General features: G+C 33.1%; 3 protein-coding genes and 2 non-coding genes across 5 annotated transcripts; 4 read left to right on the top strand and 1 right to left on the bottom strand.

The window, feature by feature from the left end:
* Window positions 1–2,223: 2,223 nt before the first annotated feature.
* Window positions 2,224–4,319, top strand: LOC131020728 (uncharacterized). Its single transcript, XM_057949738.1, has 3 exons — window positions 2,224–2,598; window positions 3,408–3,554; window positions 3,908–4,319. The coding sequence occupies exons 1-3, from the start codon at window positions 2,362–2,364 to the stop codon at window positions 4,049–4,051; spliced, it is 528 nt and encodes a 175-aa protein (XP_057805721.1). The 5' UTR covers window positions 2,224–2,361; the 3' UTR covers window positions 4,052–4,319.
* Window positions 4,320–5,979: 1,660 nt separating this feature from the next.
* On the top strand, window positions 5,980–8,736 carry LOC131020733 (uncharacterized). The gene is made up of 3 exons (XM_057949744.1): window positions 5,980–6,198; window positions 7,456–7,599; window positions 8,552–8,736. The coding sequence occupies exons 1-3, from the start codon at window positions 6,016–6,018 to the stop codon at window positions 8,693–8,695; spliced, it is 471 nt and encodes a 156-aa protein (XP_057805727.1). The 5' UTR covers window positions 5,980–6,015; the 3' UTR covers window positions 8,696–8,736.
* Window positions 8,737–10,826: 2,090 nt separating this feature from the next.
* Window positions 10,827–14,705, bottom strand: LOC131020685 (cell division protein FtsY homolog, chloroplastic). The gene is made up of 11 exons (XM_057949664.1): window positions 14,319–14,705; window positions 13,574–13,678; window positions 13,367–13,440; window positions 13,222–13,280; window positions 12,781–12,818; window positions 12,449–12,569; window positions 12,304–12,372; window positions 12,150–12,232; window positions 11,973–12,041; window positions 11,808–11,870; window positions 10,827–11,177 (listed from the first exon to the last, which is right to left on the bottom strand). Exons 1-11 carry the CDS (start codon window positions 14,640–14,642, stop codon window positions 11,064–11,066), a joined length of 1,119 nt encoding a protein of 372 aa, XP_057805647.1. The 5' UTR covers window positions 14,643–14,705; the 3' UTR covers window positions 10,827–11,063.
* A 1,466-nt stretch (window positions 14,706–16,171) lies between these two features.
* On the top strand, window positions 16,172–16,242 carry TRNAG-GCC (transfer RNA glycine (anticodon GCC)). The gene has a single exon. It is a non-coding gene; the product is annotated as a tRNA-Gly (tRNA).
* A 6-nt stretch (window positions 16,243–16,248) lies between these two features.
* On the top strand, window positions 16,249–16,336 carry LOC131024010 (small nucleolar RNA snoR114). Its single transcript, XR_009101607.1, has one exon. It is a non-coding gene; the product is annotated as a small nucleolar RNA snoR114 (small nucleolar RNA).
* The last annotated feature ends 56 nt before the right edge of the window (window positions 16,337–16,392 follow it).

The raw sequence follows: 16,392 nt of genomic DNA, 5'->3' as shown, positions 1-16,392 counted from the left end.
AATAACGACGGAATATGGTCCGTCGGTACATGTTCCATCGGTATTCCGTCGTTGATTCCGTCGGTAATGTCGAGAAAAAATGTCCGTCGGTAAATCCGTCGTTATTTCAGTCGTAATGTCTAATACTGTATTTCCGTCGTCGATTCTGTCGTTGATCCGTCGGTAATCTGTGACGGATATCATTCCGTCGGTAAATCCGTCGGTGTCCGATAACTTTTCTTGTAGTGATTGTTGTATTTTTTACTCGCTTGCATTTTATGAACAGGTTGCTAGGTATGATGATATCCTCCTTTCCATTTAAAATATATCTCATTTTTTTGCTCAAAAAAAATATAGTATCATTTTTATCCGATTTAAAATTATTTAATTCATAAATAAATAAAAAATTGCCCTTAATTTTGAATTATATCATTTCAAAGTCTCACTTTACACTTTTATGGCATGATTCTTAATTTCAGTGCCCATTTTTTAGACCTTTTATGGCATGATTCTTGAAACGCATTGTGCGAGCATTAGTGTCTTTCTACAATCAACAACATAAATCATGAACAAATATGAAGCAAAGTTAAGAAATATACAAGTACGTACTTTCACAATGTGCTCTCACTGCCAGGGACGGAGCCAGAATTTAGTTCGGGGGGGTTGAACCTGTACGGGGGTTCGGGGGCGGTAGCCCCCGGGAAATTTTTTTTGGGCATTCAGTATATTTAAGGTATTTTTTAAATTAAAATACGAGCATAATACTAATAATAACGAACAATATTTTCATAAATTATATAGTTTCAATATATCACAAAACTTTTTTTGGAAATTTCGTATATTTAATACATTTTTTATTAAAAGGCAAGCATAATAATAATAATAACAAACAACATGTCCATAGATTATATATTTTCTATACATTACAAATTAGTTTCAATACATTATAATTTTTTTTAGCATTTCATACATATTAGGCATTTTTTATTAAAAGACAAGTATAATAGTAATAATAACAAACAATATTTCATAGATCATATAGTTTTAAAAAATAAAATTATACTTAAATTAAGTATATATGAGAGAATATAATAACCAAATACTCTTTTATAAAATAAAATTATTTTATAATAGGTATAAACATATATCTATATATATTTAAAAAAAAAAAAAACTCAAAATTTGGGAGGGGGCTCTAGCCCCCCTGGCTCCGTCCCTGCTCACTGCTCATTAGTGCATTCAATAGTCCCCTTTGAGTTGAAGCCTACGCCGGAGATGTCTAGCATCGAAGATAGGGAGCCGTAGTTTTTTTCCATGCGCCTAGCTTCGAATTGATGTGCGGCATCCCCTTAAGATCTGTGCCAGGAAACTCCTTCCGCATCGACTCCTCCAGTTTGGTTAAGTAGTCTGCCCTGAAACCATTGTCGGCCTTCCAACTAAGAACGACGAGCTCCTTCAGTGAAGCCAGCAGTATCTCCTCCCCCGGCCAAACCTTAAGAAACACGATTGTATTAGATATCAAAGCAAACATTCAGAGAACAAAAAAAAAAAAAAAAACATGTCTTAAATCAACAAAAAATAACGATACTTTTTTCACAGATTCAAATCAATAGAACATATAAACAAAAACGAAATTTGGGCAATGTGTGACTAGTAAATGAAGGAATCGAAAAATTCATGGAAGTGCTATCTGAAATCGAAGATCGATAATAATATATTTGTTGAATCAACGCTGAACTAAATAGCGAATCGTGCCTTGTTGAGACGAAGCCATTGTTAATCGAAAATGTCTGCGACGTCCCAAATTCTTCTACACGAACACGGTGGCCCGCCAAGGGCAACCTTGTCTTTCGCCCAAAAATTTTAGGGATGGAAACGCCATTTCACCTGTTTTTGCAAGGGTTATACCATGAGACACCAAACACGTCAAACCCCTTACCTATGTTTCGAATGAGGACACCAACAAATCTACCCATCGTTAATACTCCCTCCGTTCACTAATTGTTGGCCTACTTTCCTTTTTGGTCCGTCCACCAATTTATGTCCTATCCATTTATAGTAATATTTTATAATTTTTTAATTGGTGGGTCCCAATAAATAATACACTTTTCTCTACTCAACTAATAAACAATACACTTTGTGGGTCCCTTTCTCCACTCAACTAATAAACAATATATTTTGTGGGTCTCTTTCTCCACTCATTACACTTTTTCTTAAAATCCGTGTTTTGCCTCCTAGGCCAACAATTAGTGGAGGGAGGGAGTAATTGGGCATCTTCTCAAGAATTTTATCCCTCTCTAATTAGCAAAATTAGACCAAAAGCAAAAGAGGGATGGATAATTGAACCAGTTATAGGACTTTGTGGTAGAGAGTAGAGAGAGAATGACGACAACAAAAGAATCTCCGGCGGTGGCAGCTGCCTCAATCTCCATTGATGTACCTGCGGAATACTCCAAAGCAGTCATTCAATTTGTCAATCGAATGGGAGCTGCTGAAACATTCAAACCACAACACAACGTGGACGACGCTTTCTCCAACCTTATAGGAGGAGTTCTTAAGGTTATCTCAATCGAAAGGGGAAAACTCTCCTGCTCCCTCGATGTCAAGGCTCCAATTTTGGTAACCGTTTCTGCTGATTTCTCTGAATCTATAGCAGCTGAGTATTTGGGATGTTTTATTGATCGATTGTTGAATTTTATAAATGTCGATCTTTGTGGGTCTCCACACTCTAGGGATTTGTCCGTAATTAGAGAAATTTAATTGGAATTTGGGGGAAAATGAATTGTGAAATTGGGAAGATATGTTTAGGTTTTATTTTTGCCTGTGATAGTGTACTTGATTTTTTTGTATGTAGTTTTTCTCGACCTCACTAGTAAAGTGATTGGCAATTAATGCATCTGCTAAACTGATTATTGTTATTTAACAAGATTGTGATTGATTAATTAAGAGCTATGAGCTAGATGTGGAAGGCTTGTGATCTTGGTTTCCTTCGTAAGATTGATAATATACACGATTGAGTATTTTTATCTTTGTTGTTTAGGATTTTTCTAGTCCTACCCCTTTCAATTGGACATAAATACAATCAAATTGTAGAAATTATCAAGGCATAGGATATCGCAGAGTTCCAATCGATCTTAGCAAATGATAGATTAGTCTATACTTATTTTATCTGTTTAGTCTAATCCTTAATAGTAAACGCAGAGTTAGCTTTATATGGGAAAGATAGATAATAGTATACATGAACTAGGAAGCCTGGCTTGTGCAAATAATTTCTTGGAATCCATCATTTTAGTTTGTTTTACAGTTTTAGATTTGTTTTAGTTCATCAATAAGGCGTGAATTGTGGATCAGTTTGATAGTCCAGCTATTTTTTTGTCCCACTTGATTGTGAACTTCTCTTTGATTGGGTATTATAACTGGACGCGTAGAATGCTTATGGTGGAATGCATGGAGGTGCTGTTGGGGCTGTAGCTGAGAGGGTTGCCATTGCTTGTGCTAGAACAGTCGTTGGAGAAGACAAAGATCTCTTTCTTGGAGAACTAGGCTTGTCATATCTCTCTGCTGCTCTACATAATGTGAGTTCTTAAAGGGATATATACGAATTCGCTTTTTACTATGTAGTATGTATAGTGCTTGTCTTTGTTCCTTGTTGTTTCGAGACACTACTTTTTGAAGTATCTTAGCATCGAACCAAAGTGGCGTAGATGATAACTTTTCGGTCTTCTATGTGTATGAGCAATAATGATATCTCATTTCCATTGTAGTGAATGTGAACGTTACACATCAAGATTCTTCTTTGAAGTCTCATAATCAGCATCTTTTTTTATGGATTAGGGTAGAGTAAACTCAGCAGATGATCGAACCTGTATTTTTCAGCTGACTGTTTCGATGTTTATACATTCCCTCTGACTCGCAACTTGTATCACAGGCTGAAGTAATCATTGATGCCCACGTAGTGAGGAGCGGGAGGAACCTGACAGTAGTTGCAGTTAATTTCCGACTTAAGGGATCAGGGCGACTGGCGTTCTTGACTCGTGCCACATTCTACAATATGCCCGTGTCGAGTTTGTGAGATTATCATCCCAGACATGTAAGATTTTTTCCCCATCCGTAATATGCATTCTGTTAGTTCTTACTTGCAAAAAGGAAGGGGTGTGTGTTTATATGATGAAAAAGCAAACCATGATTAAGATATTGATGCTTTTCAATAGCCATATATAGCTTTTCATGCCATTGGTTTACATTTTTGGAGTTCCCTAATGTGATCCAGTATCGTGTTTATATACCGTTTGCTTTGTACGCAACGCATTACGTATATAGATTATGGCACATATTTTGCATATTTGGTGTTTGATACTCCTTTCGTTCACAAAAAATTTATTACTCTGTAGACAGCACAAGTTTTAATAAAATGTGAATGGAGTCGTTAGTGGAGTAAGGCTCACTTTAACTGTGAGTTGAGTTGTATGAACCCTACTACTATAAATGGAAGTGGAAAATTTTTCGTCGACGGATTAAAGAAGAAATGGAGTGCTAATTAGTACAGTGTCACAGAAGATCTCATGAATTTGGAAATCCAGTGCTGCTGAAACTTTTTTGGACTTTCTACAAAAAAAAGGAACATATTATGGGACTTTCAGCAGCATAGTACAATAAAATTTATGAATGGGAAGACAGAAGAGAAAAGAGTTGGTCTATAAATGAAGAAATATGAATATATTTAGATATAGTTTTTTTAACCCACATTGTACAAAACAAAATCATTATATGCCTTACTAATTAAAAATTTAAAGGGTGAAAAGTAATTTTTTTTAACAAAGGGTGAAAAGTAAATTAAGAGTACAATTGATACAAAATTGATAGTTCAAAATTAAAAAAAAATAAAAAAAATTGATAGTTCAGGAATAATTGATAGTGCAAAAATAGTTTGGGGTATAAGTGATATTCACCCTTTTTATATTTAAAAAAAAATGAATGGATGAAATTATAATTTTATACATAATCCAAAAAATTATACAAAATATTGAGTACAATCTATTTTTTTTAGCCCTGGACGATCATCTACTGAGTTTGAGGCTTGGCTCTGTGCGTTTCTGGATATCTCCTATTGCATTCGTGAAATGATTGACACATGTCAATATGAAAAATTTATTATTTAAATTTTATACAAGAAAAATATGTATCCTAAGAGTGGATAATCTTGAACTCTTACAATTATCCTAAGAGTGGATAATCTTGAACTCTTACAATTATCATATATTGTACTCTCTCCGTCTCACTTCATTTGGCCTAGTTTTCTTTTCAGATCGTCTCACCCAACTTGGCATATTTCATTTTTTAATAATAAATTTTCACTACAATATAAATAAGCCACATACTTAACACTTCAATCTTACTCTTCTTAATAAGTGTGCCGAAAAGAACTAGACCAAGTAAAGTGAGACAGAGAGAATATAATTTATTTATCTATATAAGACTATTTTCATCATTGATTTTTTCTCAACTCAACCCTCAATTAAGATATTCATTTCTCTTTCCTCCACATACACAACACAATCTTCATTTTATTTCTACTCCCATTAGTAACACTCGCATGACCTAAATATTTTTTCATTTTGTTTTTATTTTTATTCTTATATTAGCCATAATAATTTTACATATATTTACAAAAAAAAAATTAAAAAAAAGGAGAAAAAATAAATAATATTTTTTAAAATTCACAATTCACTTGATCATAAAATGAAAATTACAAGAGTTAAACTAAAATTACAAATAAATAAACCAATTTTTTTTTTCAAATTTTGAATATTTTTTATCGTAAACAATTATTGAAAATCAAGATTTAATGCATCCAGAAAGTCGATGGGGAAACAGTTTTTGTTTGCACGCGTCAATATAGTAGTAGTAATTAATTTCTTTCTCATATGTACATCTTCCTCAATTTATTCGACACGTATGGATACTCCTCTTACCCACCCAAACACACACCAACACACACACACACATAGATCTAGAGAGAGAGAGAGAGACAGAGAGATGGAGAGTCCAAACTACGAAGCAGCAATAGGATTTATGGAGAGAGCAGGGATGGGTGGGATTGTGGGAGCAGAATACAACGTTAATGACTCCTTCTCCACAGTGGTGGGAGGAGCTCTTAAGCTTGTCTCAACGGAAAGGGCCAAAATCTGTTGCATTCTCCACGTCAAACCTCCTATTCTGGTACCACCTTCTCTCCTTCCTCAACCATGTCGTCTTGCTTTTTTTTTTCTCCAACTTTTCTAATTTCTTGATTTTTTTTTTATTTTTTTTTAGAGTGACTACTGACTCACTTAAACATCTTTTAACGTTATTTTTTTCATTGTTATCTTTTTTTATGTATGACATTTCGATTTTTCATACTCATGTAATTTTATTTATTTATTTATTTTTATTATTCGGGGAAGAACGGTGGAGTTTGAATCCTAGACCTCATTGTTCATAGACATGAGTTTGTAATCGTTTGGTGTCCCCTTGAGATGGAGGGAGTAATTTTTTTTTTATTTTTTTTTAAATCCTATTTATCATACACTGAATTTTTTTAAAATATCACTATTATAAGAAGATAGTATTATATAGTATTATATATATATGTCTTACGGAATCTAGAATCACCATTAAAGCGCATCGTCGCGGAGGTATACAAGTTATATTAAAAATCAGTGGTAATTTAGTACATAAAGACAGCTCAATGACACAATTACTGCGACATTTAAAATTTATTTCAATTTAAAAATACATGATACAAAATTAATCAGCCATGAATCGTAAATTTACACACTTTTATATAAATATTGTACAAGAAGACAAAAATTATGAATTTAAAGATTGATAAATTTATATTAAAAAAAATTAACATATGGTATTTTAAATTAAAAAATATACTTCATATATCTGCTATAAAACTTTATAATTAATTGTAGGTAGTCATAATTGAAGTTAATTTAATACTCTCTCGGTCTCACTTATAAAAATTAACGCATGGTATGAAAGTTTTTTTTTTTAATATACTACTCTATTTTCTTTGTAGTACATACGACTATTAATAAACAGCTACGTAGAGTCCTTTTATTTTTTTTTATTTTTTTTTTGAGTTATTTCGAAGAAAAAAACATTCCAAAAATCGGGTCGATTCACCCATTCTTAAACGGTAATCCATAATAGAAAGATGTTACAATGTTTTAAGTTCAAAACATGGAAAATATTCACAACTTCAACTATAGTTCCAAAATAGTAAAAAATTAAACTTCACACAAATTTCCAAACCTTAATTTCGATTTTATTGAACTTAATTTGCGTCTTGTTTTCCAAATCAAATAAGCTAAATGATCCATCATTCAAGCATGCATGCAATCAAACTAAGAACACAAGAAGATAAAAAGAAGTCTGAATTGATTAAATAAAAAAATAAAGATGAATATTTGTGTGGTGAAATTGCAGAATGCTAACGGCATACTGTTTGGAGGCGCGGTGGCGGCCGTGGCTGAGAGGGTGGCGATAGGTTGTGCTGCAACTATTCTCGGTCACTCACAACTCTGCGTCGGAGAATTCACCATCTCTTATCTCGCACCTGCTCCCCCTAATGTTAGTCTTTCTAATTCCCAATTCTTTTTATTAAGAAAAACAAAAATTTAAAAGGTTGGAATCGAATCCGAGATCTTTAGCCTCAGACATTAACCACTTTATCACAAGGGTAACACGCACACGCGAACACGCTATAATCTCCCTATATTTTGATATCTCATAATAATGTTTTCGATTATGGTTCATCTATTAAAAATGCAACTTTTAATATAAAGGGGTTATGGCCAAAAAATACATGAACTTTGAAAAAAGTTGCAATTTTCACCTCAACTTTCAATTGAGCCTCAAAATACATGAATTTATATTTTTGTTGCAATTTTCACCTAAGTTTGACTTTCAACGAAATTAGAGCTTAATTGACAGTCGGAAATTCACCTGATGTTGATCTAACTTCTTATGATAATGAGTTTTTAGAAGCTCGGAGGTCTAAGAAGACAAAAATTAATATATTTGACTTGATTTCAATTGTCAATTAAGCTCTAATTTCGTTGAAACTCAAACTTATGTGAAAATTACAACAAAAATATAAGTTCATGTATTTTAGAACTTAATTGAAAGTTGAGGTGAAAATTGCAACTTTTTTCAAAGTTTATGTATTTTTTGGCCATAACCCCTAATATAAAATCAATTTTAAAGATGATTGGTAATTTTGTGATTATATTTTCCTTTTCTATTTCATTTTTCTATACCTTCTTTTTTTTTCTTTCTACAATTATAAAATCCGGCTAAAATTATAAAATATTGGATTATTCACATGTAAATACACAAACTTTCAGCATTTTCTGATTTTTTTTATAAACTTTATTTTATGAATCTAAATACATGAACTTTGTGCTCGTCTATTTTTTTTGTTTTTTGAGAGAGAGTCCATCTGATTTTTTACATGAAACTTATTTTTCTTTACAACTTAAATCTTTTGATGAGTTAGGATGAGTGTGTGTGTGTGTGACAGGCCGAAATAATCGTTAATGCATCGGTGATAAATGGCGGGAGGAATGTAGCAGTGGTTGCACTTGATTTCCGCCTCAAGGAATCACAGCGGCTGGCTTATGTGAGCCGCGTCACATTGTATAAAATCCCACTTTCAAATCTTTGAATATTCATTTATGTGCTAAATGTAGCATTAATGTTTCATTAGTATCATTTATCAATATATAGATAGCGTGGACCATATCCTACAATACATCTCTAATAAAAAAATAAAATAAAATAAAATAAACATTCTACTTTCTTGCCGAATTTTGGGAATTTCGATAGTGTTACATTTTATGTGATTTCTAGAAGAGTTAACAATACTTTCTAATCTCAACTATGGTACTATTTTTTTATTTATGAGCTAAATTACTACTCCCTCATTCCCCTTTTTTTTTTTGGAAGAGCCCTCATTCCCATTTGAAATGTCCTAAAATTATCATATAGCTTTGAGACATTTCAAATAGGACAATGGGAGTATTTTTCAAATATTTAGAACTTTACAAAATTATTTAATTTTGTCCTGCATAAAATTTTTTGACTAGACTCGATCATAAAACATGTTTATAACCTAAACTATGGTACTCTTTTATTTATGACATAAATTTTAATTTAGTTTTCAAATATTCAGAAAACTTTGCAAATTTGTTTAATTTTGTCCAGCATAATTTTTTATTTTTTTTTTGGCGACGAATATCTAACTAGACTCAGGGCCGGTCCTGTATCTCACAGGGCCCTAAGCAAAAATTAAAAAATGGGCCCTTATAAAAAAAAATTATATTGACGAAACAACAATAATATATTAACATAAACTTTTTCAACCAATCATTCAAAAGAGTTTTCAATCAAAAGAGAAGAAAATATAAGTTACTAAAGAATTCAACATTAATAGTATGATCTAAATGAAGAAAAGAACTTTCATAAGACGAAGCTATGTAAATAAATACCTTATAATATGGTTCACCATAGCAGCAGTATTGAATGCAATCTATTCCCACAATATCTAACCAAAACACAATTTAATTTCTTGTATATCTAGCAAGGATAAAAAGGACAAAAATATTAGGATTTGAGAAAAAAATAAATAATACTCCCTCCGTCCCATAATAAGTGGCCACATTTCTTTTTTCGTCTGTCCCACTATAAGTGGCTGCTTTCTAAAAATGACAAAAATTTACTTTAATTAAGTCAACAATTACTCACTAATTTGGTCAACAATTGTAGGCCACTTTCTAAAAATGTCAAAATTACTTTAATTAAGTCAACAATTACTCACTAATTTGGTCAACAATTGTAGGCCACACTCTATTAAAACATATAACACTCAATTTCTTAATCTCCGTGCCGAAAAGAATGTGGCCACTTATTATGGGACGGAGGGAGTATGAAATAATGATAGAACATACAACAAAAATTAGTTCAAAATAGGGATAAGTTTCTTACTTTATCTAAATATAACACGTCATGCGGTTTTAGAGACAGATGTATTTATCAAGTTTGTGTAATCTAACTAATCAACCAATTTTCTTTCAATTGATAACATAGTCAACCCATTCAACATGTCTTGCGACATAGTTGATCGTAGATAAGTTTTTTGATTCACTTTTTTTTAGAATGTTTTTTCAGTTACTGCATTTATTTTTGGAATACAATTTGTTAAACAAAAATAATTTTTATATGTACTATATATATAAAAAAAAAAAAAATGGGACCCCAAAAATTTGGGGCCCTATGCGGCAGCATGTTGAGCATGCCCTCAGGTACGGGCCTGACTAGACTCTCCCGTAAAACATGTTTCTCGCGTGGTAACTTTCCTTCGACATCCTAGCTCAAGAAGCATATTTTACGGATAAGCTTAATCAGATAATCCGACGCTGGATTTTTTTATTGGAACAAAATTAAACAAATTTACAAAGTGTGGAATATTTTTAAAAAAATTGAAATTGAGGCCATAAATTTAAAAACACCAAAATTATGTACATAAACTACTATTAATCCATTCTAGATTTCTCAAAAAAATCCATTCTAGAAATGGATATTTTCTCAAAAAAATCCATTCTAGAAATGTATATTTTCCTTCTCTTTTTGGTGAAATGACAAATAATTTTAAAGATTGTGTGACGATGGATTCAAACCTAAGACCTTTCCAAGGTGCCGCCACTAATTTATACTTTTAGATATGTATCTCTTTAGTATATTTTTTTTCAATCAAGAATAGAAATCAAAGATTTCCAGCACCATAAATGCAGAAGAAGTAGAATTGAATTCCTTGAAAGATATATTTACTGAGATTAGCTCAGGCTAATTGATGTATTCAAACGATCATAAAAAATGATATTTCCGATCATCACAAGTTAATCAAGTTGCAGGATTCAACTGCAAATTCTCAAATCTACAACGAAACAAAACTCGATCTAAAGAGACAAGTGCGCAATAATATGATTTGTCGAGACTTACCTTCTATAAAGAGCGCATAAATTTGCAGACAATCTTCATGGAAATATTGCATCGACGAATGCCTCAGCATCAAACGGTTGGAGATCTTCCACGCCTTCTCCGACACCGACAAACTTCACCGGTATCCCGAGCTCATCAACTACACTCACCTATATGAGTCCAATACATGAAACAAACAAAGTTGCAGCTTACATTAAAAGAAGGCTTGGCTAATCATACTTTGCGTCCCTAATTTTCAACATTTTTCAAAAAAATATCCCGACCTTATGTTTTCACTTCAAAACCTTCAACTTTGAAAAGGATTGATTTATGTCCCGCCTTACAAAATTTGGCGACGGAATACTGAGTTACCTAACCAGAATCTGTATTGTTCAATACTCCCTCCGTCCACAAAAAATAGTCCAAGAAGAGGATGACACGAGTTTTGATAAAAATGGTTAATGCATTGTGAGTGAAGAAAAGGTCTCACTTAAAAAGTAGTGCTAATAATAATAATTAATTCTATTTGTGAGTGGAGAAAATGATCCACCATGCGATAGAAAGATGTCCAAAAATAGCAAAAATGAACTATTTTTGTGGACGGAGAAAATATAAAATTACAGAAAAAAAAAATCCTAAACTCTAATAATCCACCTCATAATCCGGTGAGGTGAATCATCATTATGTTGTTGGATTCTGTAAGGGAAGATATGCTTTGGAAAACGTTGAAAGTCGGGGACACAAACTATGATTAAACACTTAAAGAAAGAAGACAAATCGAAATTCGTTGAAAAACTTACCACACAGCCACCTCTTGCAGAGCCATCAAGTTTGGTTAGAATCAAACCAGTAATTCCGACAACCTAGCATTGAAATATCGAGATGCAGAGCGATTATGGAAGCTACACATTAGAATTAAGTCGAATTACAAGAAAAATGCTGAGCAGTAAAGTTAGATGTATTACGTCGTTGAATTCTCTCGCTTGTGGAAGCATGTTCAAACCGGTTGTTCCGTCCAGCACCTGCAGGATCTCCTGACAAGATCGAGAAAATTATAATTATAACGTATTTCTTCTATCACAAAAATTCAAGGACGTAACATAACACGAGACACGGATTAGCAAGAGGGAATGCTAACATACATTGGGTGCACCGGAAACAACTTTTCCGATAGCTTTCTTGCACGCGATCAGTTCTTCCATAAGGCTGTAATTAGTGTGCAAACCTGTGGATTTTACAAATAGGGTAAATATCATCTCAATGAGAGCCATGCTCCAAGTTTAGAACAAAACTTACGTCCAGAGGTGTCGCATAGAACAACATCGTAGCCTTCTGCTTTACCCCTTTTGACAGCCTGTGAAAGAACTACTCATGAAAAACTTCAACATCGCGTGTTTAGTGCATCGCTCAAATTTCCAATTTTAGACAGGCAATCGATTACCTGTAGCTGCCTTTGCATTTTCCTTCTCAGCTACGACGATCTCACAACCCGTCCTTTGAGCCCATATCTCCAATTGATCACTCGCAGCTGCTCGAAACGTGTCTCCTGCAGCCAACAATACCTGGATTTTTTTTGCAGAAAAAGCGCGATGGAATCTGAGTTTGAAATATTATCAATGCATTTTCTAGATATTTTTTTTTTCCTAGAAAAATAAAAGGCAGTTAAGGTGTCTATGAAACATATTTTGTAGCATGAATTTACTGACCAAAATATTTGATGTCATTACAAGTTATAATATTGATCTGATAACAAGAAGCAAATTATCAACTCACTTTGGTCCCTTCATTTTTAAACCTATTGGCCAGCTTTCCTGCATCAAGAAAACAATAAAAGCCCGACATTCGTTATTAATAATATTGAATTTTCAGAAATATATTCAGAAATAAGCAACAGACTTACAAGGGATAGTGTCAAAATAGTCATTCTAAGAAGATGAAAGCGACGAAAATAGCATCACATACACACAAGGTGCCCCGTTAACATTAACCACTCAACCTATAATCATTTTAACATAGAAAAACGGGCAAGAAACTCCCCCCGACCAGTCGACCACTAACTACAACTGTAAAGTGCAAGGTCACAAAATAAACATCAAGATTTGTAGCAAATCTTTCACTTAAGGTGGAAAAAAGAAAAAGAAAGGCATATTGGATGCAAAAAAAAAAAACAATATTTACAACACAAACACGCTATGATCCTGTGAATAAACTTACCAAGAGACGTAGTTTTACCGCCTCCATTGACTCCAACAACCATGATAACAGCTGGTTTCCTAGTTAAAAGCATATGTTAGCAACTCATAAACAGAGTTCAATACGAGCATTCGCAGCAGTAAGGTTGTTTTGAACTAATTCTGACCTGAAGCCCAACTTCAACTCGGTTTTAAGTCCCTTGGCTGTCAACAAATTCAATATATTCTTCTTTAAAGCATCCTAGACATCACAAAGGCAAAGCCTAGTTAATGTGAATGCAAAACCACTCAGATGCATCGACATAAAAGACTTCCAAAGATGAGAAACATATTGTTTCTGACTGATATCACAACGGTATGGTATAAATCCGTACTTTAATTTCTGTTCCCGATTTGAGCTTGCCAGAGTATATATCGTCCCTTAAGCTCTCCACAATCTTTATAGTAATCCGGGGTCCAAAATCAGCCACTAATAACACCTAAAAAGCATAACAAAGGATCAACTATAGAAATCTAATAATGTACATAAATCACATTTGCTACATAACAGCAAATGCTCATCTACTCCAAAGTGAATGCACTTAATAAGAAAACTGTAAAACATATTGGTAATTCATAATCTCATTCCATGAAATATCAGATATTTTAGGTGTAATTGTGTCTAAATATACGAAATTTCACCAAATTCTGTTTTTGCATATGAACTAATTATCTCCAAATACACAAACTTTCGAATTGTATCGATTTTTCACACGGTTGTCAGTTACCCTCAAATTAATGCTAAGGTAGACGACTAAAATGTGTCTATGTCACTTCAACTAATCACAATGATTATTAACTTGTCACTTCAACTAGCCACGATGACATTAATTCGCCGAAAATCAACATCATGTGAAAAATCAGCAACTCAAAGTTCGTGTATTTGGAGGCATAATTTTAACATTACTACTAATCATGCCACACTATGTTATGCAAAGTTATTCAAAATGTATAATAATAACAGCACCGATAAAGCAATTTCCCAATAAGTTGAGCAAGAAAGTAGAAAAATCATATCTAGAAGATAAATGGCATACAATCTTTCTTGAAAAACCAAAGAGAAAAGCTAAATTGTCGAACCTCTTCAAGTTCATCCAGAACCTTGTCAGTGTCAGAGAGATTCCAGTAAAGCAGGAGCTCATCGACAACAGCTAAATTGTCTCTTGTTTTGGAAAACCCAGAAAAGATTTTCTCCACATCGCTTTTGGCTTTTTCTTTGATCAAGCGGCCGAGTTTGGTGAAGAACCCGGCCTCTCCGGCGGAGCACTTGAAGCGGGAGGCTCTGGAAGCGGAAGCATATTGGAGGTCCGATGGAAAGTGGAGGAGGGTGGCGGCGGAAGTGGCCCGCGGCGGCAGCGGCTTGGAGGGGAGAGGAGAGAGGCGAGAAGGCAGCGAAGATGACATTCTTGATTTTCTGGGTAGTTGATGAGAGCTGTCTCAATGGATAAACTTCCAACCTTCGGAATTGATACGGCGTCGTATGCTACTTCGAAGATGAGATCATTAGTTACTTGGGGTAATTTTTTGTTGTTTTTACCAATTTCCTAGAACAAAAAAAACATAATAACTCTCACTGTTCATGAAAGAATTTTGTAGAAAAGAGCGACACGAATTCTAACAAAAAATTGTTGATTGTATTGAAACTAGATAAAAGATTATTGAGCATATGATAGTAAGGAAAGGTGCTATAATTATTATTGTGTTATTTTAATAAATGTTATTTGATGGAAAAAATATGAATAAATGATAATCCCTCCGTGTCCACTAAAGAATTTTATAGTATTTTTTTTTTGGGACGTCCACAAAAAAATTTGTTATCTATTTTTGGACTATACTCCATCACTTATAATTACTCTTACTTTTCACTTTTCACAACTCACAATATTAATTATAACATTTTTTCATCACTCTCAATACATTCAACTACATTTTTTTCACTCTCAATGCACTCAACAATATTTTTTCTTAAAGCTCGTGTCACTCCCTCCTAGGAAATTCTTTTATGGACGGAGAGAGTATAAGTGATGGATATAGGAGTATATTTTTTTTGTAAACGCTCCAATAAAAAAGAATAAAAAATTCTTTTTATGAACGAATGAAATACTAATTTTATTTACTCCTGCTAAATTAATTACTGATAGACTTTTGGTATGGAATTTAATTTCTATATCTTTTTAATGCAAAATAAGTATTTAATTAATACGTATATTATAAAGAATTTCAAATAATGTGCCCAGTAATCAAACAACCAACCTAGTTAAACTATATTATAAGGATTGAATAAAATAAAAATTTATTTCAAAATATAAATTAATAATCATTTTCAATCTTTGGACAGTGATATCTTCAATCATATTTAGCTGAATATATAGTGGCCATGAGTCTGAATCCCATGAAGGGGAAATTCCATTTTTAAAAAATTTATATTTTTCACAATGAAAGAATTATGTTTTATAGAAAATTCATCATGTATTCATAATTCATAATTTATATTTTAAAATTAATTAACAGCTAATTATATATCCACATAAAATGAAATAAAAATAAGTGAGATTAGAAGCAATGACTTATTTATTAAAGAAATACATCAATTTTACTAAATCTTATGCACCACTATGAGATATACATTTATACATTATGCGTCCGATTACTTGAGATCATATTAATTCGAGATTAAGTGATCCAAGATAAATCTTTGTAATAGAGAAGGCTAAAATTCATAAACCATAACTGATCTTGCATGTTATTGTTATGTCACAATATACTTACACACATACCATCATTAAAAGACTCATAACTCACTAACTATCACCCGTCTCCCCTTGTTAAATACACAACTAACTTCTCTTATAACTCGTCTCTATCTCAATGAAAAAAAAATGTTTCGTCAACAAATGAAATATATATTATTAAGAGAAGCCTTAGTACAAGAAGCACCAGTGGTCTAGTGGTAGAATAGTACCCTGCCACGGTACAGACCCGGGTTCGATTCCCGGCTGGTGCATTGGGTTCGCTATGATGATAACTGCGCCGTCGGCGACGGTTGGGTCCGTCGCTTCTTCTGATATACTCAGACGATAACCGGCGCTGCTGAGCATCCCTTTCCAAACTTTTTTTCAACTACTTTTTATGAAAGTAGTAAATATTTTTTTCA

Source organism: Salvia miltiorrhiza, chromosome 4, assembly GCF_028751815.1.
Source record: "Salvia miltiorrhiza cultivar Shanhuang (shh) chromosome 4, IMPLAD_Smil_shh, whole genome shotgun sequence".
NCBI classification, from domain to species: Eukaryota; Viridiplantae; Streptophyta; class Magnoliopsida; order Lamiales; family Lamiaceae; genus Salvia; species Salvia miltiorrhiza.
Note: the sequence above shows the minus strand (reverse complement) of the source record. Positions and strands in the feature narration are given on the sequence as shown.

Excerpts from the sequence above, each read along its gene's own strand:
- LOC131020728 (XM_057949738.1), top strand. The coding sequence starts at position 2,362 with ATGACGACAACAAAAGAATCTCCGGCGGTGGCAGCTGCCTCAATCTCC. Across the intron at positions 2,599-3,407 it reads ATGTCAAGGCTCCAATTTTG|AATGCTTATGGTGGAATGCA; the intron begins GTAACCGTTTCT and ends CTGGACGCGTAG. Across the intron at positions 3,555-3,907 it reads TCTCTGCTGCTCTACATAAT|GCTGAAGTAATCATTGATGC; the intron begins GTGAGTTCTTAA and ends CTTGTATCACAG.
- LOC131020733 (XM_057949744.1), top strand. The coding sequence starts at position 6,016 with ATGGAGAGTCCAAACTACGAAGCAGCAATAGGATTTATGGAGAGAGCA. Across the intron at positions 6,199-7,455 it reads ACGTCAAACCTCCTATTCTG|AATGCTAACGGCATACTGTT; the intron begins GTACCACCTTCT and ends GTGAAATTGCAG. Across the intron at positions 7,600-8,551 it reads TCGCACCTGCTCCCCCTAAT|GCCGAAATAATCGTTAATGC; the intron begins GTTAGTCTTTCT and ends TGTGTGTGACAG.
- LOC131020685 (XM_057949664.1), bottom strand. The coding sequence starts at position 14,642 with ATGTCATCTTCGCTGCCTTCTCGCCTCTCTCCTCTCCCCTCCAAGCCG. Across the intron at positions 12,570-12,780 it reads TTAAAAATGAAGGGACCAAA|GTATTGTTGGCTGCAGGAGA; the intron begins GTGAGTTGATAA and ends AAAAAAATCCAG. Across the intron at positions 12,373-12,448 it reads AAATGCAAAGGCAGCTACAG|TTCTTTCACAGGCTGTCAAA; the intron begins GTAATCGATTGC and ends TTTCATGAGTAG.